Consider the following 26,450-nt stretch of genomic DNA (forward strand, 5'->3'; position numbering starts at 1 on the left):
GATCCGCTGGAAGTACATGATTGTGGATGAAGGCCACCGCATGAAGAACCACCACTGCAAGCTGACCCAGGTCCTCAACACACACTACGTGGCCCCTCGGCGCCTGCTTCTGACAGGCACTCCACTGCAGAACAAGCTGCCTGAGCTCTGGGCGCTGCTTAACTTCCTGCTGCCCACCATCTTCAAGAGCTGCAGCACCTTCGAGCAGTGGTTCAACGCACCCTTTGCCATGACAGGAGAGAAGGTGAGCTTGCCTGGGGTAGAAAGTGGCTGCTGAGGAGCTGTCCCAGGCTCAGCCACCTGAGACTGACTGTGTGCTCCCAGGCCGCACAGCCTCTGCAGTCACCAGGACTGCAGTCGGGAGGCAGTCTGGTGTCCGGTGGGGACTGTGGAACCCCCATGATGATCAGGTGTAGATGTAACCAAATGTCTTATTAAATAAGAAACACAGAGCCGATTCAGAGAAGAAAGCCAAGAGGTCAGAGCTAAGAGCCTCACCCTTCCTGCTTCAGCAATCCTCTTTAGTCAAGAGAGCTCTCCTAGCCGGGCGGTGTTGGCACACGCCTTTAATCCCAGCACTCGGGAGGCAGAGCCAGGCAGATCTCTGTGAGTTCAAGGCCAGCTTGGGCTACCAAGTGAGTTCCAGGAAAGGCGCAAAGCTACACAGAGAAACCCTGTCTCGAAAAACCAAAAAAAAAAAAAAGAGAGAGAGAGAGAGAGCTCTCCTAAAAGGGGACCTACTTCCTGTGTGTATGTCTTTAAATAGTCTTTCTGTTTTGCCTTCTCATTGGTTGTAAACCCAAACACGTGACTGCCTCGTCACTGCCTGTATGTACAGCCCTCGAGGTCCTCTATGGTATTAAGATTAAAGGCGTGCGCCACCACCGCCATGCTCTTGCTATGGCCCCTATAGCTCTGACCTGTTATTTATTAACATACAATTAAAATCACATTTCAGTACAAGTAAAATGCCACCACAATCAGGTCTTGCCGAGAGGGTGTCACAGAGCTCACAAAGTTCAGTTAAGACATCTGTGGGGTCCGACTTTGACGCTCTTTACAGAGAACACTACAGCTAGTATCTTGTCCGGGTGCTGGGAGGTGGGGCTGAGTCTCCATATTATGGAGAGCAGGTCTTCTGGGGGAAGACACGGCTTCATCTGCTCTGCTAGCCCACAGCAAGCCATATGCATTGGGAGGGGGTTAAACAACTAGCCTGTGAGCCTGGGCCAAACCCATAGGCTGCTGACCACTGCCATTTGTTCCTCTTAAGGCCTTCTTGGGTTGTAGAAAGGCATCCATTGCTCTCATCTGCAAGTTCCCTGTCCTCCCTGGAGGCATGCTGAGGCAGCAGGCCTTGTGAAAGTGAAGTTGGTGTTTTTCCAATCTATGTAATGAAAGAGCCTCTTCTCAAGGCTCCTTTTTCAGACCCGGGGCCCAAAGCTCTAGCTGTGCTGCTTCTCCTCAGAGTGGAAGCTCTAAAGGGATGACCAGAGAGCAGTGGAAAAGCTCAGGCCACCTTAGTTATCTCTCCTTCCTGACTTTCATTTAAAATGGAGCCCTAGGAGCTGGGCTTGGTGGAACAGAGCAGCCAGATCTCGGGGTTCGCAGCCAGCCTGGTCTACAGAGCAAGTTCCAGGACAGCCAGGGCTACACAGAGAAACTCTTTATCAAAAACCCAAAAATTAAGTAAATAAATTTTAAAAAGTGAGTAAATAAATAAACTAGAGCCCTGACTAACAAGATGGCTCATCAACTAAAGGCACTTGTCACCAAACCTGATGACCTGAGTTCGAGTTCCAGGATCCACGCGATAGAATGAGAGAGTCAGCTGTGACCTCCTTGTGGTCTGTGTCTCCTCACACACAAGTAAATGAACAACGTCTTCTGTGTTAAACAATGTAGCCTCTTAGCTGAAGAGTGGTGGCCTGGATAAACAGTGTTTCTTGTGCAGTACTTCATCTCAGGCTGAGAAAGGAAGGTGTGGCTCCTGGTGTCAGAGCAGGCTTTGCCACTGGTAGCTTTATTAACTAACGTTGTGGTTATAAACACCAACATGATAACAGCTTAGGGAGGCCCGGGATCCAGCTGTTAGGTGTGCTCTTGGAACTGGGGGGAAGCATAGAGGAGGCCATGGTACCTGCCCCTTAGGCATTGCATAAACGATACAGAAGACAGCAGCATTTCTCCTTCCCAAGGAAGGGTGCTCCCCTCGCACACAGCACTGCAAGTCCCAGCTGCTGTTCGTGACACAGCTGCCCATTTCCATGCCTTGCCCCCTCTTCTGGAGACAAGGTTGTGATGTACTGTCTGGCCCCCAGGTGGACCTGAATGAAGAGGAGACCATCCTCATTATCCGTCGCCTACACAAGGTGCTGAGGCCCTTCCTGCTGCGGAGGCTCAAGAAGGAGGTTGAAGCCCAGCTACCTGAGAAGGTAGGTTTGGGCAGAAGCCACAGGGTGCCATTTACAGGGCTATTTCCCGGGTGGGGGCAGTCAGGTGATCCTTCCCTGGCTTGCTCCACCAGGCTTGAGGTGGTGACAGACAGCACTGTGCTGCAAAGCCAGGGAGGGCAGTGTGTCAGAACTGAGCCCTGTCTCAGCGGAGCTTGCTGTGTGCCTGCCCAGATTCCTTTCCTCAGCAAGAGGCCGTGGCTCATGTTGAGTCTCCTGAGCATTGCCAGTGGTGTGGGCTCTCTGCTCCATGCAGCCACACTTGACTTGCCTCTCTGGTTCACCTCACTCTTTATTTTCTGGCAGGCTGTGAGCCCTCCAGAATGGGAACAGCTTACCCATTTGGGCCCAGAATCTCCTGCCTTCTCTTCATTCCAAATCTCCCCAGTATCAGGGCTCCTCCCTCAAGCCCATATCCTAACCAAAGTGCTGGTCACAAGGCTCTACTTGGTGGCAGAGGTGGCTCAGTCTGAGATTGGATGGCCTCAGAGTACTCTTTGCTCCACAGGTGGAGTATGTCATCAAATGTGACATGTCAGCCCTGCAGCGTGTGCTCTACCGTCACATGCAGGCCAAAGGTGTGCTGTTGACTGACGGCTCTGAGAAGGACAAGAAGGTTTGTTCCAGGTCCCTTCTCCCCTCCTGATTGTCTTTGAAGGGGAGGGTGGGTCGAGAGCACCATCGGATTCAGAACATTGAGCCTGCCCAGAGGCCTCACCTGGCCCTGGTCCCTCAGGCATTCAAATAGTCACAGCTTTAATGCTGGTTATCTTTTGAGGGTGCTCACTGGGCTGCTTTCTGGGGTTCCTTGTTTAAGATACTGCCTTCCTCAGGGCTCATGTAGAGTTGGAATATTACTAGAGGGCTCCACTTACTCAGCAGGTTAAGAGCTGCCTTAGCAGTCATGGCCTCTGTGGCCTTCTTCTTGGTATTGCTGAGGGCGTGCTGACATTGGAAAGAGAGGGCAGGCCAGCTCTCTCTTGGGAGCACTCAGAGTGTCCTTCTCCAACTCCTCTAAGCAAATCTGGGCTTGTCCCGTAGGGAAGCCTCAGTCCCTCCAGTCTGTACCCAGCATCCCAACCGTAGCCCTAAGTATGTCTCTTGTTCGCTCAGGCTATTTCTTAGCCCCTTTCTTTCTTGTGCTCCTCACTTCCCTTCCTGGCACAGAGCACCACCCCTTCTCATTAGAGCCGTTCAAAGTGCCTGTGCTTGCCCTAAGCTGTTTGCCACACTTGCTTCCATTCATCCCGAGTGCCGGGTAGTCTCTTACACAACACCAGTGGCCCTGCTTGCTCTGGGCCCTCTCGTACCACTCTACCCAATCCCCTGCCCACCTCCGTCATGCCCAAAGGCAGGACTGCATTTTGAACCATCTCATGTGCCTCTGCAGGGCAAAGGTGGCACCAAGACGCTGATGAACACTATTATGCAGCTGCGCAAGATCTGCAACCACCCCTACATGTTCCAGCATATTGAGGTAAGGCCGCAACCCTGTGGCCCAGCTCTTTGGAGACAGAGCTAGGCTGCTTGTCCCTGGTGTGTGTGTGTGTGTGTGTGTGTGTGTGTGTGTGTGTGTGTGTGTGTGTGTGTATGAGATGTCAAGTGTCTTCCTCTACTAATCTCTGCCTTAGTTTTTGAGATAGTTTCTTTCATTGAACTTAGAGCTCATTGATTGGCTAGACAGAATGGCTAATGAGCTCCACAGATCCATCTGCCTCCACCTCCGCACCTGTGGGGTTACCCACATTAGCCACCACGCCTGGCTTCTACCTCGGTGCTAGGAATCCAAGCTCAAGTCCTCATGATTGTACAGCAGGGGCTTTAGGGACAAAGACATCTGTCTTCCTTGGGCTTTATGATTTTAAGAGTAGCTTAAGGATGGGTCTGGAGAGATGGCTCAGAGGTTAAGAACACTGGCTGTTGAGTTCAATTCCCAGCAACCACATGGTAGCTCACAACCATCTACAATGAGGTCTGGTGCCCTCTTCTGAAATGCAGGCATACATGCAGGCAGAACGCTATACATAAGAATAGCTTAAGGAGCTGGACATAGTGACGCACTTCTTTAATCTCATCACATGAGAGGCAAAGGCAAGTGGATCTCTGTGGGTTCAAGGTCAGCCTGGTCTATATCGTGAATTCCAGGACTGCCAGGGCTATGTAGAGAGACCCTGTCTCAAAACAAAACAGCAAAAAAGGCAGCCAGGCATGGTGGCACACGCCTTTAATACCAACACTCAGGAGGCAAAGGCAGGCGGAACTTTTGAATTCAAGGCCAGCTTGGTATACAGAGTGAGTTCCAGGACAGCTAGGGCTACACAGAGAAACTCTGTCTCAAAAAAAAAAAAAAAAAAAAAAAAAAAACAAGGCTTAAGATATTCTCATTAGCCACTGTGTATACATCTGTCTCCACTGAGTTTTCCTTTTGTTGGTGTTTAGTTTATGTGTATGTGTGCGTCTGTGTTGCTGTGGATGTAGCCAAGGGTCGTTAACATGTAAGCACATGCTCTGGCATTGGGTGTGCCCAGTCCAGCAGATGCTTAACAAACCCATCATGGGCCTGGAAATGACTGTCTCTAAAGCTCCATGCTTAAGAATCACCTCTTAGGTGTTTTCTGTGGGTTTGGGGACTTTCCCCTTGGGATGTGTTCCTACTCCTGAGGTTACACATGTCCTTGGCAGGGTTTCCCACACCTGGTTAGGAAGAGCTGCCACGGACATCAGTGAAGTCTGTGACCATATTCCACAGTCATCATGAGTAACTGTGCTTTTGAAGACTCTGGACTCTTGCTCCTGAAAAGCACATGTCGTATTCTTGGTGTACAGTTTCAGGGTCATTCCAGACCTTGGAGTTCTATTTCAGGATGGTCAGAGGTGTTCACCTTAGTGCCCAAGTGTCATGTAGTCTTCTTCCCATCCATCCTAGGAAAAGCATGAGGGTTGGCATTTGGTGCACTGAGGCCAATGACATCCATATCTGGACTCGGTGCCACTGCAGGCCACAGTTGGCCACCAGTGTGTACTCAGTCCTCTGCATAGCAGCTTGGACCATGGGCTTGACTGGGCAGCCCCTTCCTGCCTTGGCACTGATCCATCTCTTGTCCTGTTGCAGGAGTCCTTTTCTGAGCACTTGGGGTTCACCGGCGGCATCGTGCAAGGGTGAGAAGCTTCCCAGCTCTGGGGGTGGGCAGCAGTCTGCCAGGAGGGGTTTGTAGTCTTGTTCAGTGGCTTTGTTGCTGTGGTTAACATTTATCTGGTATCTGAGACAGAATATGCTATCAGACTGGCCTCCAGACCATGGCTCTGCTGCCCACAGTGTAACCCTAGACAGCTTCTGTAATACCTGAGCCTGACTCACCCACTGTACAGAAACACACTTGAGACTCTGTGAGAGTATGTCCTGCAGCTTCCTTAGGTGCAGGCTCCACTTCTCTTTCTTTTGGGTTGTTGGGACATGGTCTCAATGTGTGGACTAGGCTCCTATGTAACTTAGCCAGGATGTCTAATCATCTCTGTCCTGAAAGAGTTGGAGTCCTTCTGCCTCAGTCTTTGAGGTGCTGGGGTCGTTGGTATGTACTACCATGCTTGGTTGCAGACCACACTTCTATAATTCCTTAGTGGTGGCCCTGGATGCGAGCTCGAGAATTTCACCCAGAGCCTTGTTGCAAACATTCTTGAAGTTGAGCCACATTTCCAGCCTTGCATTGTTCGCCTATAAGGGCATGACATGCCATTAGAAAGGCAAATGGTGCTCTTTGCTGTTGAGGTGGATTGGGTCTACTGCCTTACCATATTACGCAAGTGCTTCATTACCGTGTGCTTGCCTGGCCCTCTTGATTTTGAAGTACACAGTCTTTGGTCTTATGTTTTCCTGCTGTAACTGGAATTACAGGTATGCACCACCAGGCCTAGCTTGAAAAAGTCCTGTGAACCTGTATGTATTTATGTCATACGGTTTCTGATACATCTCAGACACTGCTCTGTCCCACTGTCCATGCCACTCAGCCTGTTTCCACATGTCAAAAGCTAGAGGAAATGAGAGAATCCTGGGATTCTTTCGAGTCCAGTCCCTAATGTAAGCTATTCTATCTAACCAGGTAGTGGCAGACCCAGCATCCTGGGAGCAACTCCAGCTCATATCCATGCTCTCGGCCTTGGTTCTTTCTGGAGCTATTTCTCTCTCTCTACCTTTACATAGGTTCTAGGGATGGAACTCAGGTCAGCAGGCTTACAGGACAAATGCCTTACCCATGAGCCAACTCCCTGGCCTTCTGGACATCATGTCTAATTACACTGATTTTATTCTCCTTGTGACCTTGTGAAGTGACATGTACATGGTTACCAGGGATGTACCCTGGCTGAGAGTGACCTGAGTTTAGCTGTAGCTGTGGGTGGGTCTGCTTGGGAAACCAACTCTTTGCTCTTGAGTCTCGTAGGCAGCCTAGAACCTCATACACCATTGTTGAGCTCACAGTTGTGTGACTGACCATCTGAATCTGACCTCTTCCTTCCGTGTACTAGATTGGACCTGTACCGTGCCTCAGGGAAATTTGAACTTCTTGATAGAATTCTACCCAAACTCCGTGCAACCAACCACAAAGTGCTACTCTTCTGCCAAATGACCTCCCTCATGACCATTATGGAAGACTACTTTGCGTACCGTGGCTTCAAATACCTCAGACTTGATGGTGAGTAGAAGACAGTCTGCGTGAGAGGTTTATTCCTCATCTAGTTACATGGACTTATAGTCCAGTGGTACACTGAGTCTGACAACATCCTAGAGGCTTGGAATAGGGGAGGAGGGCCTGAAGGTGCTTCTTTAGACGTCTGGTCCCTGGAGTCTTCACTGTAGGACTGATTCAGTGTCATGGGTTCTAGCAGGGCCCTTTCTTTCCGCAGAAGTTCCACAAACCTTTCTCACATGGCCGTGAACATAATAACGCCACTAAAATGGAGCCTTGAGGGTTCTCTGGCTTCGGTAGAGCTGCATCCAGATACATGCTCTCCTCCATCTTGGCCTCATCCCTAGACAGTGTCGCTAGCAGAGACACCAGCTTTCCTCCAGCTCCGGGCCAGCTGGCTTTCCCTGAACTGCTTTGCTATGGCCTCTCACAGGCCTGGCCTGGAGCTGAATGAGGCTCAGTTGCAGTGGAACCATGGCCTGCTTCCAGGCAAGGTCAGGCACTGTCCGACAGGCTCTGTGTACCAGCTGCCACAATATGTCTTTCTACTTCCCTGGTGTCCAAGAGCTATTTCAGGGAGGAAGAGACCCATATTATTCACAGAACAATGGTCAGGGAGGCCCTGAAGTTAGTTTCCCACACTGTCAGACTGAGAAGATAGACTTGGAAACTTCAGGACCAACAAGATTCAACAGCTTTCTGTTTTTCCCTGCAGAGCCTTTATTGGGCTAAGGAGCTGGGTGTGCCTCACCTAGACCTTCCCCCCCTCTTGCCCCCACTCCATCCTCTGGAGCTTTTTTACTACATTTATAGAGATGTGGTTTCAGGGACAATCAACCTGGGCTTGGTTATTTCATCTTTTTGTCTCACCCTGTGGAACCTCATCTAGAAAATGCTGACCAAAACTGCGTACCCACCTATCCCCAGCCCCTCAAAATACCCCAGTGCCACCTTTCGTAAGCCAACATTCTGTTCTGTGTGTTCACACATCTCAATGCTGGCCAAATGCTGCTGAGGTCCAAATGGCTAGGCCTCTTCAGCTGCCCCCTCCTGTCCTTGTGAGTACCAGTCCTACTGTATGTGGGTCCCTGTTCCCTCAAGGAGGAGCCCAGGGACTTGTATCTGTTTGGTCTCAGGTGTTAAGGCCACAAGCAGCGTAGTTGCTCGAGGGGCGAGGAAAGGTGAGAATGTATTTATGCCATGAGTGGTAACTGTGAGGTGCAGGCCCATTAGCCCCTGCTAGGTAGGAGCCCGAAGAAGGCTGCAGTGGGCACAGCTCTTAGGCATGGGTTTTTCCCCCTCTTCTCTAATCCAGCCAAACCTACTGCAAGAAGGTCAAGGCTGAGTGCCACCCCTGTAACTAGTGGCCCACCCCACCACCCTAGGCCACTAATGCTGAGGTGCTGTGGTCCTTGTCAGTATGGTGTCAGCCTTGTCAGCCACTTGATGTCTGTCCTCATACAGAGAGCGTGAACAAGAGTCAGGAGGCGTCACACCTGGAGATGGCAGTCCAGGAGCCTGCGTCATCTTCCTCTCCCAGTGGCTTGTGTCATACAGGACACAGCTGGTCTGGGGGGCACATTTGTTTTTAAACTCCTGCGATAGGCATGGTGACATTCAATAATGATATGCTGTGCCTCCAAGTCCTTGTCTGTTGACCTTTTCACCCTGTAGAGGACAGCTGTCGCTCTTGTGCCCTGCAGCACCACTCCTGATTCTAGAGCACAAGCTCCTTTGCATCTCCCACCCCAGGGCACCCTCTTGACCCTTTTCTCCTGTGCCTATCAGGAACCACAAAAGCAGAGGACCGGGGCATGCTGCTGAAAACCTTTAATGAGCCTGGCTCTGAGTACTTCATTTTCCTGCTCAGTACCCGTGCTGGGGGGCTGGGCCTCAACCTGCAGTCAGCTGACACTGTGATCATCTTTGACAGTGACTGGAATCCTCACCAGGTAAAGGCACTGGCTCAGGAGAGGGATGCCTCCTTTCTTAGTATCCACTCCCTCCCTGATGCTTTCCCTAAGCTGGGAGCCATGAGAAGTACATTCATTGGTCCATGGTAGTCAGGGAACAAACCAGGCAGGTTCCTTCCTGCTTCTCAAAGTGGAAGTGACCTTGCACCTTGACTGGGGCAGGGGAGGGCTCTCCTTCCAGTATCCATGTTTTTATTCTCGGGTGCACACGGGCAGTAACTAGCACAGAGATAGAGCCCTTGTCTGGCCCACATTAGTCTCCAGGCTCCATCCTCAGTGTTCAGCAACCATTCAGTTCTTGGATTATATAGCTGAGAGGAAAGTAGAACACAGCCTAGTCTACTGGGATGTAAGCCCTTTTAGACCTGTCCTGTATCCCACACTCAGTCCCACTCGTAAAACCAGATCTGGGCAAGCTCTGTGCTCTGTTCATTACCTCTTCTTGCTCCTTAGCCACATTTGCCCTGGGGCCCCCATGCCAGAAGATGCCAGGCTGTGCTGATTCGTACATTTAACAGTTTGAAGATGAGTAGCAAATTTGCCCTATCTCCTCAGACAGGTATACTGTATTGGTTTAGTTTGAAATGCAAATGCTAATATATAGGCGAACTGGTGTCCTCATTCCCATCATCCTTCTGCATCTGCCGGGCACGCACAGTAGTGGTGTGTTTGCTGTGTAGTGGTTTGTTTCTGTCTCATTGAGCCAACACGGCCCACCACCACTCCAGAGGATACATGTAAAGCTGTTTGCCTGTTGCCTCTGCTGCAAAGTACCCCAGACTCTAGCAGCTCCAGGACATTTTTTCCATTGGCCCAACAGGCGGGAATCTATATTTTCTGTCTAGTCAGTGACCATTAATTAGCCCCTAGGTAACCTTGTTTGTCCCTCTTGGGGCACTTTTGCAAGGACCCTCTAGTCCCATGGTTCTCAACCAGTGGGTCATGACCCTTTGGGGGAGTCGAGTGACCCTTTCACAGGGGGTGCCTAAGACCATCTGAAAACAGTTATTTACATTATAATTCATAAAAGTATTAAAGTTACTGTTACAAAGTAGGAATGAAAATAATCTTATGGTTGGGGATCACCATAGCATGAGGAACTATATGAAAGGGTCACAGCCTTAGGAAAGTTGAGAGCCACTGCTCTAGTCAGATCCGCCCTGAATAAGTGATTGCCCTAGTCATGAGGCATTGCCCTCATGTGCTGGCTGCTTGTACATAGCTGGCCCACTCCCACTGATAGTCTCTGAAACGTCCTTTCCACGGCCTGGGAGACCTAGTAGAAATTATCCATGTGATTGTTAAATTGCCTAGGTGGTCACCATGTCATTCCTGTGATGAGTGTCAGTGTAGTTTCTGCCTAGATGCTACTGATGGGCCATTTCCTACGAGGTGGTCAGGTAATAACAGAAGTCCAGCAGAGTCCACTTCAGAGCCAGCCGGGGGCACATTATCAAGACCTTGCCAGCAGTCATCCTGATTTACCTGGGGGCCAACTGTCCAAGTTCCTTCTGTTCTTATGATCAGATATGAGTCTCAAATTGAGGAACCTTGTTGATGCCCAGCCTGCCCACACTGCTTCTGCCCCAAAGAGAACTAACTGCAGGCAGTCTCACTGTGCTAGAAACGACAGAAGTGTAATATTCGCAGTGTTGACTGCCGTGCCGTCAGGAGCTGACTCCTCTAGTCCCTGTACCATACTTCTCACACCCATCTGCACTGTCTGCATTGAAGCTGTAGGATCTGATGCTCAAAAATGTTGGCCCAGCCAGGCCCCGAGTGCACAGAAGTGCTATTCTCACAGCTGTGACTTGGCCATGCTATGGAGCTTTGACAAGGGCTGCTCAGAGTATTCTCCTAGGAGTTACCCTCGGGTAACTTCTTCAAAAAAGAAGTATCCAGGGCCAGCAATTAAGAGTGTATACTTGAGAGCACCTGAGTTTGGTTCCCGGCATCTGTGTCAGGTGGCTCACAGCATCTCCAATCCCATTTCTCTTACACCCCCTTCTTGCCCAGGGGGTACTTAACTCTCCCTCTCCCCCTCAGATTTACACTTAAAATAGATGTTTGTTTAAGTAGACAGCTGCTCTGTGCTAAACAAGGCCCCTCCAGGCCCCTAGGGACAGATCACAGGTTCCGTTATTGGGTTCCTGGCTCATGAAGCTGCAAGCCAGGGCTAAACACGATGTCTAGAATTGCCCAGACTGACCCGCCTCCTCTCCCAAGGACCTGCAAGCACAGGATCGTGCCCATCGAATTGGGCAGCAGAATGAGGTGCGTGTGCTTCGCCTGTGCACCGTTAACAGTGTGGAGGAGAAGATCCTGGCCGCTGCCAAATACAAACTCAATGTGGACCAGAAGGTTATCCAGGCAGGCATGTTTGACCAGAAGTCATCCAGCCATGAGCGGCGCGCCTTCCTGCAGGCCATTCTGGAGCATGAGGAGCAGGATGAGGTGAGCATGGTGCCAGCCTGGCCCAGCGTGAGTGGTGGATGCATGAGGCTTTCATTTTCGGTTTTGTACCTTTTTTGCACTCTTGTTTTTTTGTTTTTTGTTTTTTATTTTTTGGTTTTTTGGTTTTTTATTTTTTTATTTTTTTGCGTCCCTTTGGAGTAAAGGGAGTGTGGGCTGAGCAGAAAGAGGATGCGCACTTGCTTTCCCTTCGAAGTGGGTTTTTTTCTAAACTGCTGGTGACAGACGCCGCCTTGACAGCCCTGGAGACTGAAGTCCTGTATTTATCCACAGAGCAGACACTGCAGCACGGGCAGCGGCAGTGCCAGCTTCGCCCACACTGCCCCTCCGCCAGCGGGCGTCAACCCCGACTTGGAGGAGCCACCTCTAAAGGTGAGAGGGGTAGTCCAGTCTCCACGCCCACTCAATTCTCGGCTTCTCGCTGAGACTGGCCAGCAAGGGCCTGACCCCACGGAGCGTGCGTGTGCGTGTGTGTATGTGTGTGCCTCTTGCTGACGCGTGGGATCCTCCACCGCAGCCAGCCTGGGACCTCCAGCTCATCAGCTCATCTCCTAATGGACGGACGCTGCTGCTCGCCTCTGAGCCTGGCCACCACCCAGCCTGGCCCCACCACAGTCAGACTAAAGTTTTGCAATCTTGTAGGAGGAAGATGAGGTACCTGATGATGAGACCGTCAACCAGATGATTGCCCGGCACGAAGAAGAATTTGACCTCTTCATGGTGAGCACCTGGGCTGGGACCACGCAGACTCAGTGATGATAGTGGTGTCCCTGTAGCTAGTGAAGCTGCTGTTCCTCCTCATGTAGCTTTCTCCTGCCTTCGGCTGACCCTCATGTTGTAGGGATAGTGAGGGACACTGCGCTGCCATTTCTGTGATCCTCAGAGCCTGTGGGCTTTTTTATAGAGGAGTTGAATGGACACTGCGGACCTGAGGCGGGGCTGGGGCCTGGGCCACAGATTTCCCCACACTGCTGTGTGCTAGTATGAAGTTCAGATGGGGCTCTCTGAGCCCCAGTAGGGCTTATATCTTCCTCCAAAGTCGTGCTGTGGACATACCTGTACTCCCAAGGTAGAACCCTTACCAGGGTCTGCTGTAGCAGCCAGCTCCAGTCAGTTCCCAAAATGAGACACTGTTGCCTAACTCTTTAGCACCTAATGTCCCTGCAGGCAGTGAGCTGGTCCCTGTGAGGCCCACAGCAAGGGCTTTTGGTCACTGTGCTGACTTCTTTCTACCCTCCTGCCCACCACCCCACATCACAGCGCATGGACTTAGACCGTCGGCGTGAAGAGGCCCGCAACCCCAAGCGGAAGCCACGCCTGATGGAAGAGGATGAGCTCCCATCCTGGATCATCAAGGATGATGCCGAGGTAGAGAGGCTGACATGTGAGGAGGAAGAGGAGAAGATGTTTGGCCGTGGTTCCCGCCACCGCAAGGAGGTGGACTACAGCGACTCACTGACAGAGAAGCAGTGGCTCAAGGTACATGCCTGAGAGGGCTGTGCGCCGCAGACCATGCCAGGCAGGGCAGGGGGCAGAGGCCAGGCCTTGTTGGGTCATCCCAGCTGGCGCCTTCCCTCATTGTTGGCTGCATTGAGCACTGCATGGCTTCTGAGGACCTTTAGTTGCTACCTCTACAGCTGCCACAGGGAAGAGCCATGCTGTTGTCCACATGCAGCACCTAACATGCTGTCAGCCCTCCTGGGCTCTCCAAGTTGACTGGTGAGAGACCCTGGTATACCATCAGCAGGTTTCCCGGAGGTGGCCAGGAGCTGGGCTCGTGGTCTCACTGTGGAGAAGGCTGAGGTTTCAAGTCCCTGCCTGCTTGCTAAGCTGACTGCCCCTAGGCACACAGAGGGAAGGGCAACATTCTTTGAGTACATGGTAGCTGTCCAAGCAGCAGTAGCAGCAGATGGTAAACGAGGTCAGAGCTGAGTAGTGTCAAGTGTCTGGCATCAAGACTGGCATTGGTGTCAGGAGTGTAAGCTAGTGATTCGCAATCCAGCCCTGAAGTCATGTTGTGAGCACAGCCCAGAAGCAACTCTTCAGGTGTAGGCGGGTGGCAATGATCCCTGTGGCCCTGCTGTGGCCAGGCAGCCCTGGCCCCTCCTGGGAGCTCAGAAGAACCTCATCTAGAGAGCACACCAGGGAAGCCAGGGTCGTAACTCAGGTCTGTAACCCATAGGTTGTGGCAAGAGGATTAAGGAGAATTCCAGGGCAACCCGAGTTTCACAGCAAGACCTTGTCAAAGAAAAGAATCTGCCAAGAAGTCAAACTTTGGGATGGGCTTACCCACTCAGAATACTCCAGAGCTAGGACAGGACCCCCAGGAAGACTTGGTCTTTTCTGAGATAAGGCCATCACTCCCAAGAGGAGTTGTCATCTGTTCACATACGCAAAGCACTGGGTGGCTTTACATTCAGACTAGCACATCTGCTAAGTTTTGTGCATGGGTTTTTGAGGTGGGATTCATCTGCCATGCATAGCATCTTTTAAAGGTACATTGCTGGAGTCAGGCAGCATTCCTGTCAGCATTAGAGCAACTTCATCCCCCTCCCCCCAAAAAAGAGGCCCACATTTCTGGATACTTCTGTTAACGCCTTTGTTTGCCTCACTCTGGTAACCACTACTCTGCTTTCTACCCATTGACATTCATGCACTTGGTGGGTTGTTGTTGATAGTTTTGTTTTGTTTTGTCTTTTTTTTTTTTTTTTTTTTTTTTTTTTTTTTTTTTTTTTCTGGTTTTTCAAGACAGGGTTTCTCTATGTAGCTTTGCGCCTTTCCTGGAACTCACTCTGTAGACCAGGCTGGCCTCGAACTCACAGAGATCTGCCTGGCTCTGCCTCCCGAGTGCTGGGGTTAAAGGCGTGTGCTACCACCGCCCAGCTTTGTCTTGTTTTTTGAGACAGTGTTTCTCTTTGTAGCTCTGACTGTCCTGGAACTTCTGTAGACCAGGCTGACCTCAAATTCAGAGTTCTACCTGCCTCTGCCTCCCGGGGGCTGGGATGAAAGGCATGTGCCACCACCACCTGGCGGCTTTTTGTTTTTAAATATGGTATACTTCGAGAATTTGCATGTTATCCCTGGCAAGGGCCTTGCTAACGTTCCCTGTTCTGTTTTAGTATATGTGCTGTTGATGAGCACTACTGGTTTGTTGTTGTTGTTTTTAAGATTTATTTGTTTATTATGTATATGGTGTTCTGCCTACATGTATTCCTGCAGGCCAGAAGAGGGCACCAGATCTCATTACAGATGGTTGTGAGCCACCATGTGGTTGCTGGGAATTGAACTCATGACTTTTAGAAAAACAGCCAGTGCTCTTAACCTGTGAGCCATCTCTCCAGGCCCTACTTGGTGTATTTTCTTCTTCTTTTTTTTTTTCTTTTCTTTTCTTTTTATTTTTTTAAAGAACATACTATTTTATTTTTATTTATCTTTATTTTATGTGCATTGGTTTTTTGCCTTCGTGTCTGTCAGTGTGAGGGTGTCAGATCCCCTGTAACTGGGGTTACAGGCAGTTGTGAGCTGCCTTGTGGATGTTGGGGATTGAACCTGGGTGCTCTGGAAGACCAGGCAGTCCTCTTAACCACTGAGCCATCTCTCCAGTCCCTACTCGGCATATTTTTAATTGACTGATTGATGTACTTACTTCGATGTTTTGAGACAAGGCCACATTCTGTAGCCCAGGCTGGCCTTGCATTTTACCTTCTTGTGTCCTCACCACCCCACCAAGTGTTCTTATTACAAGCAAGCACCACACTCCACCTTTCCAGTCTGTGACTGTTGTCAGCATAGCACCTTCCCTGGGCTGGGTAGTGTGCACCATTGTGCAGAATGCCTCGTGTTGTCTTTCCATCAGTTGGTGGGTGTTCGAATTGCTCCTTTGAGGAGACTGTTTTGGTTGATATGTGGTAACCATGTGTGGGCCTGTCTTTTTGTCTCTTGTATACCTTGGAATGGTATTAATAGAACAGATGGCCAGCCACACGTGTGCCAGTCCTTGGTCTTGCCACATCCTCACTAATACCTGTCATCTCTTGCCTTGGTTGTGAGTTTTGTGTGCTTCTTGCTCGTTCCTATATCTTCTGGAGAAATTTATCTATTTATTCATGTCCCTTGCCACCCACCTCTACCCCTTTGAGAAAATTGTCTTACTGTGTTGCCCATTCTGGTTTCCAACTCATGGGCTCAAACAGTCCTCCTCCTTCAGCCTCATGAGTAGCTGGAATTATAAACACACAGTAGTGCTTACTCTTTCTCTTTTTAAAAGGTTTATTTGTTTGTTTGTTTGTTTGTTTGTTTGTTTGTTTGTTTTTCGAGACAGGGTTTCTTTGTGTAGCACTTGCCGTCTGGAAACTCACTCTGTAGACCAGGCTGGCCCCAAACTCAAAGGCTTGTCTCTGCCTCCCAAGTGCTGGGATTAAAGGCAGGCACCACCACCGCCTAGTCTCTTAAATTATGTTTCTGTGTATTTATTTCAAATGTGTGTATCTGCATTTGTATATGCATATGTGTAATTGGGTGCCCCCAAGCCATGGCATGTGTGGAGGTCAAAGAAAACTTGATAGGAGGCAATTCTGACCTTTGACTATGTGGATCCTGGGGACCAAACTCAAGTCATCAACTTGGTAACAAGCATCTTTACCTACTGAGCCATCTGGCCAGCCCCCAACAGATCTTTATAAACCTCTCTTTTTGTTTGTTTTTATTTTGTTTATTTGAGACAAGGTTTCTCTGTTTAACAGTCCTGGCTGTCCTAGAACTCACTCTGTAGACCAGGCTGGCCTCAAACTCATACACCTGCCTCTGCCTCCCAAGTGCTGGGATTAAAAGCGTACGCCATCACTACCAGGCCGTAAGTCTCTTTTTATAGATACACATAGCAGTAGATTCCTCTTCTCTGGGTTCTTCTTAATCTATTTGTGTGTGTTTATACATGCTCATGAGCCACGGAGTCTAGAAGAGGACATCTGATCCCCTGAAGATGGAGTTGGGGCAGGCGAATGAGCCACCTGACATGGGTACTAGGAGTTAAACTTGGATTCTTTGTGGTGTGGGCTCTTAACTCTGGAGCTCCCCTGCCCCTTTTTTTTTTTTTTTTTTTAAAGATTTATTTATTATGTATACAGAAGAGGGTGCCAGATCTTATTACAAATGGTTGTGAGCCACCATGTGGTTGCTGGGAATTGAACTCAGGACCTCTGGAAGAGCAGTCAGTGCTCTTAACCTCTGAGCCATCTCTCCAGCCCTCCCCTGCCCCTTTCACCTTCTTCATATCCTTGGACTCACAAGGGGTTTTTCATTTTGAAAGTTGTTTGTTATTGGTGTGTGTGTGTGTATATTTGTTTGTGAGTGCAGGCACACACATAACATGGCACTCATGGAAGTCAGAGGACCTATAGGAGTCTATTCTCTTCCTTCATGTGATATGAGGCTTGGTGGCAAACTCTCATGAGCCATCTTGGTGGTGCTATTTATCTTTATTGTTTATGATTTGATATATATTTAAAAATTGCCAAATTCAAGGTCACAAAAATTTATCCCTGTTTTCTATTTGTTTTTATCCTTATACTTTGTGGGATAGAATCTGCTGTTTGAGCTCTAGATAGCCTAGTAGTTGCTAGGTACCCCAGGCTGTCTTCAAACTCATGGTGATCCTCCTGCCTCAGTCTCCCAGTTGTTGGGATTATAGGTGTGTACCACCAGGTCTGACTTCTGTCTTTTGTTTTGAGAGATTTGTAGTTTTGCTTCATTTAAAAATAGAGCACTTCTGAGGCTGTAGAGCTGGCTAGGTGGTCAAGATACTTGTTGTTGAAAAGGACCTGGGGTTGACCCCAGCACCCGTGGAGGCTCACCTCCTCAGGAACACATGTGGTGCATAGGCATATATGTAGGCAAAATACTCAAACATAAAATCATAGAAATTAATCTTTAAAAAAACCAAAAAACAGAAGACATCATAAATTTGAGTGTCTCTTGGTGTTTTGTTTTTTTCCCTACAGATTTATTTACTTTTATTTTCTGTATATGGGTGTTTTGCCTGCAATGTATGTCTCTGCCTATGAAGACCAGAAGAAGGCACCAATCAGATCCCCTGAAACTGGAGTTATAGATGGTTGTGAACCATCATGTGAGTGTAGATAATAGAACCCAGATTCTCTGGAAGAGCAGCCAGTGCTCTCAACCACTGAGCCATCTCCAGCCCCTTTTGGTATTTTATATTGGCTAAACTTGCTGGACATTAAACATAAGGACAACCCGTCTCCACACACCCCACACATACCAGCACTAAAGTGTATTCCACTATTCCCGGCTTTTATATGGGTACCGGGAACTCAGGTCCTTAGCTTGCAAAACAGATACTTTCCCACTGAGATATCTCCCAGCCTTTTATTTTACACATTAAATTTTGTGAACTGGGCTGTGGAAGTGCACACCTTTAATCCCAGCACTTGGAAAGCAAAGGCAGTTGGGTCTCTGAGTTGGAGGCCAGCCTGGTCTATAGAGTGAGTTCCAGCACAGCCAGAGCTACACAGAGAAACCCTGTCTTGAAAAAGAAACAAACAAAAGTTCTCTGACCCATTTTGAGTTTTTGTAAGTATGAGAAATAAGGTCCAGTTTGAATTCCACATATGCGTATCGAGGTGTCCCAGCAGCATTTGCTGATGAGAATATTTTGCAGAGAGAGCATATCTTACATTATAATAAATTTATAGTTATAAAGCCATGTGTGGTGGCACATGCCTGTCACCCCAGCACTTAAGAGGTAGAGGTAGGAGGATCAGAAGTTCAAGGCCACTCTGGATTACTGGAGACCCTGTCTCAAAAAAAAAAAAAAATTCATTTACGATAATGAAATCTCTAAAATCAGCCCTCTCTCATGCTGCTAGTAGACATGTAATTCATGCCACTCTGCAGGCCACTCACTCTTGTGTGTCCAGATCTTACAGCTTATCTGACCGCTAACCAGGGCTGACCCTATCTCTTTTCTTTCTGGGGCTCCCCTGATAAAGTGCCATAATTGTGCCACTCAACACAGTTCTGAAACATTCTCTCACTGTGGGAGAACCAGACAAATCACTGGCAGGGTCATTTTCTGTCGGGAGCCCTGGGCAGTATCCTTGGCTCTCCCATCTTCAGGGGCTCCAGCAACTCTTAGCTTGTGGCCACCTCTCTCTAGTCCCTGCCCCTGTCTCATCAGAGGAAGGAGGGCATGGAGAAATGGCTTAGTGGTTGAGAGCATGTACTGTTCTTACAGAGGACCCAAGTTCAATTTCTGGCACTCATTAGGTGGCTCACAACCACCTGGATCTCCAGCTCCAGGAGCTCTGATGCCCATGCATGCATGTAATTAAGAGTAATTCCAAAAAGGCCTGGGGCTGCTTCTCAGCGTTAGGCTATCACTAACTACTCCCTGCCAAAACAAAATCATTAACAGATTATAAGGACCTCATTTCTATCTAAGGTCAAGTTGTGAAGTTCTGGGTAGACATGAATTTGGGGAACAGTCTTAAAACCATTGCTGATTCCTGGGTGCAGTGGAGCTCACAGGTGTGTCTCACCTGCTGCTATATGCCCTAATGCTGCTTTCTTGGCCCAGAGCGCCCCCCCCCCCCCCCCACTTCCCCTTGAAGCTCAGTTGTCACTGCTCTCGTGAGGTTTGGCCAGACCGTACTGTGTTGTGTTACTGTCTTTGGGCCAGGATTCATCTGACTTGAGCATGCAGCCCAGTGCCTGGACACTGCCATAGTCTAGGTGTGAAACAACGACCTGCTGGGTCTTCTGGATTCAGGACTCTCCTGATCCCAAGCTCCCCTAGAATATTCTTTGAAAGTTAACTACTGTTATTTGGCATGCCCTTCACCTCAGTAGCTTCACCGTGAGGAAGCTGACTTGAGTCCGCTGGCAGCTTCAGCTTGAGCAGCCATGGAAGGGCTTGGCCCATGTAACTCAGGGGCCGGAGCCTTGGTAAACATTAAACACGTGTGAGATGTTGGGTCTTATCCCCAGCACTGCAACAAGGTTAGGCTGGAGAGGTGGCTCGGTGTTAAGGGCACTTATGGCTTTTTCAGAGGGCCCAAGTACAGTTCCCAGCATCCACATCACAACTACCATTAAAGTGTCTAAGAACTTGTGCACCATTCTTTGAGCAGACAGGCTGTCTGTGCATTAGCACGGCGGCTCTTGGACACTGCTTACTTAGCCTGTACCTGAGAGCTGAATCCCATCCTTAGCGCCACAGAGTAGGGCGAAAAAAGGAAGAAAAGGACACTAGAAAGGACAGGAAAGCTGGGCATGCCTTACCCCTAACTTGGGATGTTGAGGGGTGGGTAGGAATTCAAGACCTGCCTGGGCTACATGAAACCCTGTATCAAAACAAATAAACAAGCAACAGTAATACTAGTGGTAAAAGTGACAGATCTGCCTACAACAGAGTAAACCTGTGCTGTGTGAGCTGCAGTGGTACAGCTCCACTGAGGTGCCTGAGAGAAGGTTCTGAGAGGTGGCTGCTAGGCCTTGAGGGCACCTGATTTCCACTGTACTCTACTGATGAACAGCTAAAACAGTTTAATCACGATTTCAAAAGGTAGGTGGGGCATGTGTTAGGGTTTCTATTGCTGTGAAGAGACAGTTTCAGCACAGCAACTCTTAGAAGGAAACCATTTCATTGGGGTGCCTTACACTTCAGTTTTAGTCCATTATCATCATGGTGCGACATGGTGGTGTGCAGGCAGACATGGTGCTGGAGAAGGAGCTGAGAGTCGTACATCTTGACCTACAGGCAACAGGAAGTGATCTCATTGGGTGTGACTTGAGCATATATGAGACCTCAAAGCCCACCTCCACAGTGACACACTTTCTCCAACAAGGCCACACCTCCTAATAGTGCCACTGCCTTTGGTGGCCATTTCTTTCAAACCACCACAGGGCACTAGTGAGGTAGGTAGCTCAATAGGTGTAAAGGTGATTGCCCCATGTCTGATGACCTCTGAATTCAATCTGTAGAGCCCACGTGATAGAAAGAGAACCAGTTCCCAGCTTGTCCTCTGAATTCCATCCCCACTGCCCCTGTCACACAACACACACAGTCAATCAATCGATGGATTAATTTTACAGACTTTTAGTAGATGGTGACAGAGCCTTAGAGCAGGGTCTTCTTCCAGGTGTCTGTATCCATATGGCTAGGCTTTTGCCTGGCCCATGCATGATCCTGTGTAGTCAATCTTTTGAATGGGCACTGGGTGGGCCATCAAAGTGGAAGAGCATTGGCCTTTCCTACCTTCAGGAGACAAGTCGGGGTTCCCACTAAATGTTGTGCCCTGAGCCAGCCATGCTGGAAGGACGTCAGTATGGGGGCCACCTCCCTCCCTAGCCGGGCCCCAGGAGCGTGCATCGCGGCCTCTCTTTGTCGACTTGGGTGCTGGCTGTCCTATTTTACCACTATTGACCCTGAAGGCCATCGAGGAGGGCACGCTGGAGGAGATCGAAGAGGAGGTCCGGCAGAAGAAATCCTCACGCAAGCGCAAGCGGGACAGCGAGGCCGGCTCCTCCACCCCGACCACCAGCACCCGCAGCCGTGACAAGGACGAGGAGAGCAAGAAGCAGAAGAAGCGTGGACGGCCACCTGCTGAGAAGCTGTCCCCAAACCCACCTAACCTTACCAAGAAGATGAAGAAGATCGTGGACGCCGTGATCAAGTACAAGGACAGGTAAGCTGAGACAGCGGCAGAGGGGTCCCTGTGGGGTGTCGTTAAACATAGGGTGTAGGACCTGGTCCTCACCAGCACTGAAGGCCTGTGTTTTGGTTCCCTTCTTCAGAGGGCTTGTGATCTGAAGCAGGGACAGGAAAAGAAGAGGTGGTGGGATAGAGAGGCAGGCTTGAACGTGTCAGCAAAGTTGGCATGTGCCAGTTGCTGTCTGAGGAAGGGCTGCTCCGGAAGAGTGGGCCCTGCAGTAGCTGCAGTAGGTGCAACTGTTGGAATGGCCATGAGTGCTGAGAGGTGGTGGCTAGGTGGTGGCAAAGAGGCCAACATGACTGCAGCCTCTGGCTTTCCTGCTGTGTGTCTGGCATCTTGGTGGTTCTCCCTCTTCCTGTGCTTAAGGTCATTCAGATGTTGAGAGCTTGTGGACCTTGTCTTGTTTCTTGCCAGGTTCCAGTCTTGGAGGGAAGCCTGCCTGATAAGATTAGCCCATGTTTTTGTCTGTGGCCGAAGCCGGCATCAGATGGTGGTGTTCCTCTATGGGTGGTACTGGGGTTCCCATGCAGGCCTTGACTAGCAGGAGATGGAAAGCGTGAAGCTTGGGACTCGCTCATCTTTCCATTGCATGGTGTCTTATTTCACCTTTCCAATGCACACTGGCCAGTGCCAGCCCCTTAATTGGAATTTTTTCTGGTGACAATATTCTGTGACTCAAGAAGCAAAGTGAGTCATCCAGAGGGATGTTGTGCGTCTTCTCACACCATTTGGGAAGAGTCCACAAGTGAAACAGTTTAGGTGTGGTTGTGGTGCCTAAATCAGTGAGTGCAGATTGGCTGGTGAGATGGCTCCGTGGGCAAAGTTGCTTGCCACCAAGCCTGATGACCTGAATTTGATCCCAGAGACCCACTCGAGGGAAGGAGAACCCCAGCTCTTGTAGGTTGTTCATTGACTCCATATGCACATCCTGGCACAGATCCCCTTGTAGATCTGAAGATGGAGGGGGATGGAAGAAAGGGAATGTTGGCCCTGGTTTGCTGCCTTTACCTCTCAGGCAGATTCCACACAGAAGGCCCATGGAGGACTACTGTGCAGAGGGATTAGCTTATTTAGATACTTGTTCTAGATATGGAGTGTGTAAAAATCCAAGGAAAATAACTGGCCTGTGGTTTCTTTCTCCTTTTTTTAAATTTTATTTTCAATTCTTTGTGTGTATGGTTGATGGTGTGCCTGCACATGTGTGCCTGGTTTCTAACAATGTGCTGTGAGGACACTTAAAATCAAAGTGAAAGAGATTGTTGAAGGCCAGTGGGAAGCAAGATGGGCTTTGAAGTGAGCCCCCCCTGAGGGTCTGGAAAGCCACTTGAGAAGGCAGCCCTTGACCTCTCTTAGATTTTGCTTTGAAATAGATTATAGTTGTAAAACTCAAAAAGGTAAAACAATGTTCCAGGAGAAACCACCCACTGATCTTCAGTCCTTGGGTCGCCCTTCAGTGGGACACAGAAGCCATCCACCATTAATGGCTGACAATCACTTCACCATAGGATGATTCCCTTATAATAATGCAGACTCTTACCAGACTCTGAGAAGATGAGCTGATAGAATCATGGACAAGGGGTGTGAAGACACGCCTCCTAAAAGAATTTCCTGGTGACTCAGTCTCCATGAGAAGGGGTGTCAGGGTCTCTCCATACATCAGAACACCGGGAAGTACACAGTAAAACCAGAGTGACCTCTAAGTGCTGGTATACCCTTGTAAGCCCAGCTTTGGAGTGGGGCTAGGGCTGAGATAAGATGATCTCATAAGTTTGAGGCCGATCTGAACTACATAGTGAAAACCTGTCCCAGAAAACAACAAAAATGAGCCAATGAGATGGCTTAATGGGTAAAAGCACTTGCCACCAAGCCCAGTGGCCTGAATTTGATACCCAAGATCCACGTGTAGACAAGTTCTGACTCTCCCAAGTTGTCTTTTGACTTCCATGTGTGTGCTTGTGATACAAGCTCCTAGATGTACACACAGTAAATAAGGAACATTAAAAAAAAAAAAAAAAGTGAGCCGATGCTGGATGGAGCACAAGCCTTTAATCCCAGCACTTGGGAGGCAGAGACAGACAGATCTCTGAGTTTGTGGCCAGCCTGGTCTATATGGAGAGACCCTGTCTCAAAAAAACAAGCAAAGGAACAAAAATCCTAAAAGTAATATTTTTCATTAAAATTGAGAAATTAGGAGACTGTCCCCGCCAAGATATCCCAAATTTTGGCAGTTGATGGCAAGGTCATGAAGTGACTAACCCTCATCCTCTCAGCTGAGCTCGGCATGCAGTTTCCTGTCTGGGTCCATTGCTGTGTCCCAGGAGCCCAGCCCGTGTCCATAGCAATGGGGTTGCAGTATTTTAGACAGGAATCCATCCACAGGGAGTGAATCTTTGGCAGCCATAACCACCTCTGAGAGCTCTGGACACAGATACTGCTGCCACCTAGAGGGCCGTTACCTGCAGAGCACCATGTACTTCAATGTGGATGAAGTTCCAAACTGATCCATGGTGCTGGGCAGTGAGCAGCAGTTCTCTCCAAGAGGGGCCTGACTAGAGAGCTGCCTGAGAAAGACTCTGGGTAGCTAAGAGTGTTCTTCCTTTATTTCTAGATGTGTGCCTTCCTTGGATTTTAGTGTATCGGGGGAGGAGCACATGTGAAAGACTTCCTAGCGGTGGCAAGGCCTTGCTTGTTTTCAGAGGAGCCAGTTTGTTAGTTGTGTGTTCTGTGCCCTCCTGAAAAAGCTTCCTTCACCTCATGTCATTATCCATGGCTGACAGATGACTCACAGTAGAGCAGACAGTCTCCAGCACACAGATATGATCATGATTTGGTTAGTAAGGTGAAGACTCAGAGATGGTTTGTCCAGATGGCTCTGTTGTAGGCCACAGACTCCTTGGATATAGTAAACGTGAGAGCTGATGCTGAGCACCTTGTTGGGGGATGTGACTGTGCTTATAGCTGACTCTGGGGGACAAGATGCCTTTGGGGCTTAATGCCTGGTTTCTGAGTAACCTCACACCTAGATTGGACAGTGTCATGGAGCCCAGAGCTCCACAGAGGGAAAGATTGTAACAGGATGCCTCTGAAGGGTGGTGGTGAGCTCTGGTTTTGTTGAAGGCAGGTCCCTTTGCCCTAGTGTGGGTCACTGATGGCCACAGTCACATCACCTGAGGAAAGTCAGCCTTGCCTCATTTTCCTTGTCAGAAACCTACCTCATTTGTCGGAGAATTTTAACAATGATGTTTAGGTACAACATTGATTCATTTTGTGCATACTTCTGACACGTAACTAAGTTTGCTACTAGGAAGGCAAGCAAAGCTGTGAGACAGCACATTGTGAGCTTACAGAAAGTCTGGCTTTGTCATGGTAAAAGGACAGAGATTAAAGCAGCCAAAGGAAGTGACTAACAGGATAGCCACAGTTCTGGTGATTGATGGAAGGTCATGCAGCCACTATACCTTTTCCTCAGTAGCGGTAGTTCCCAGGAAAGTCCTGGTTGCTGTTTCTGGAGCAGCATCTCCCCGCCGTCCCTCCCTTCCTGGTGGCATCACAGACATTGCCAATTTCCCTGCAAATGTTGAGACAGCTGGGGGTGCCTTGGCACCCAGGGATTTTTTTTGTTGGGACTCTTGTAGTGGCGTGGCTGGCTACTCACATGACTGACCTCTGTATCCACCACCTTCTTGTCAGTCAGACCCATAATCACTAGCTTGAATCACAGAGCCCTATCCCCTCCAGAATGGCATTTCAAGGGCCTAGAGGTCACCTTGCAGCACCTGAGGGCAGAGGCCACAGATTCTTTATGACCTTCCTGTCATGCAGAAGGTTCTGAGCCATCACTGGTCTTTCTCATGGCAGGCAGTATTCACAAGTCAGGCCTGATATCTCTTACCCTGTTGCAGGTATGCTAGAGAGAACATGGGAAAAATAGCATTGTAGCATCAAACTTAGTTTTGTTTTTTTATTTTAGACAGGAGCTCACTATGTAGCCCTCCCTGGCAAGCATCACACTTTTTTCTTTTAATATCTGTGAGTGTTTGCCTGTGTGCATGTCTGTGTACCGTGGGTGTGCCTGGTGCCAGAGGCCAGAAGAATGTATAGGAACCCCTAGAATTGGAGTCATAGGTGATTGTGAACTACCATGTGGGTGCTGGGAATTGAACCTGGATCCTCTGCAAGAGCAGCCAGTACTCTGAACCATCAAATGGAACATTTCAAGGAAAACGTTTGAACCTTTTGTTGTTTTTGAGGCAAGCACTTGCTTTGTAGCTTAAGCTGGCCTCAAATTTAAGGCAATCCGACTGCCTCAGCTTTCTGGGTGTTGAGGTTACGATTGGGATCTTTTCAGTTTGCTTCCTGAAGCCCTCTGCTCATATACACAGCAGGCCGAGTGCAAGATGGAGCCTGAAGGATCGGCATCGCCACAGTGCTGCTTTCTCTCCTCTCCCCCCACCCCCCAAGACAGGATTTCTCTGTGTAGCCTTGACTGTCCTGGAACTCACTCTGTAGAACAGGCTGTCCTTGAACTCACAGAGATCTGTTTGCCTCTGCTTCCCAAGTCCTGGAATTAAAGGTGTGCACCACCACCTCCCGGTACCACAGTGCTTCTTGACAGACACTGAAGAATGATTTTGAGCTAGACCATGTACCTGCTTCTGGGTGACAGCTAAGTTACACATCCATTTGGCGGCCTCAGGAACTAGTGCTGCTGGGTCCAAGGCAGACTGCTGTGGAGAGACAGGGAAGCCCTTGCTGTGTGAATACTGCTAACCATTGAGTCTGTCTGTGGCTTTCTGACCCAGCTTGAGTTAATATCACAGAGCTGACCTTGTCTCCTTTGTATGTTCTCCTGTAGATACTGGTAGCGAGTAGGCGGGGGCCGCTGACCTTGGCTCCATAGCACCCACTCACAATATACCTTCCTACCATGGCACACAGGGAATAGGGAACGGAACTTGAATCGTGTGGCTCTTTGAGTCAGTCCACAGGCTGGCAGGATTGGCCACCTGATCAGAGCCCTGGGAGAAGAGGAGGGTGAGTCCTCAGGGAGTCTCCTCAGGGAGAGGAGACAGTGTTGGCAGAGTGCTGGTATCCCAGGACAGAGGTCTGCAAGGGTCAGGAATACCCACCTACTTG

General features: G+C 49.3%; 1 protein-coding gene across 5 annotated transcripts in view; it reads left to right on the top strand.

The window, feature by feature from the left end:
* The window catches only part of Smarca4 (SWI/SNF related, matrix associated, actin dependent regulator of chromatin, subfamily a, member 4), a 94,487-nt gene that overhangs the window by 56,042 nt on the left and 11,995 nt on the right, over positions 1 to 26,450 (top strand). For 3 of the 5 annotated variants that reach the window (XM_059267469.1, XM_059267467.1, XM_059267468.1), the window contains exons 19-30: positions 2 to 244; positions 2,322 to 2,435; positions 2,962 to 3,069; positions 3,844 to 3,930; positions 5,566 to 5,612; positions 6,975 to 7,141; positions 8,924 to 9,087; positions 11,335 to 11,562; positions 11,854 to 11,952; positions 12,223 to 12,300; positions 12,841 to 13,059; positions 21,034 to 21,287. In XM_059267469.1, the coding sequence (XP_059123452.1) occupies positions 2 to 244; positions 2,322 to 2,435; positions 2,962 to 3,069; positions 3,844 to 3,930; positions 5,566 to 5,612; positions 6,975 to 7,141; positions 8,924 to 9,087; positions 11,335 to 11,562; positions 11,854 to 11,952; positions 12,223 to 12,300; positions 12,841 to 13,059; positions 21,034 to 21,287 (1,808 nt within the window). The remainder of the gene's footprint in view (position 1; positions 245 to 2,321; positions 2,436 to 2,961; positions 3,070 to 3,843; positions 3,931 to 5,565; positions 5,613 to 6,974; positions 7,142 to 8,923; positions 9,088 to 11,334; positions 11,563 to 11,853; positions 11,953 to 12,222; positions 12,301 to 12,840; positions 13,060 to 21,033; positions 21,288 to 26,450) is intronic. The other 2 variants (XM_059267471.1, XM_059267470.1) reach the window with 1 other exon arrangement.

This window comes from Peromyscus eremicus, chromosome 7 (assembly GCF_949786415.1).
Source record: "Peromyscus eremicus chromosome 7, PerEre_H2_v1, whole genome shotgun sequence".
Taxonomy (NCBI): Eukaryota; Metazoa; Chordata; class Mammalia; order Rodentia; family Cricetidae; genus Peromyscus; species Peromyscus eremicus.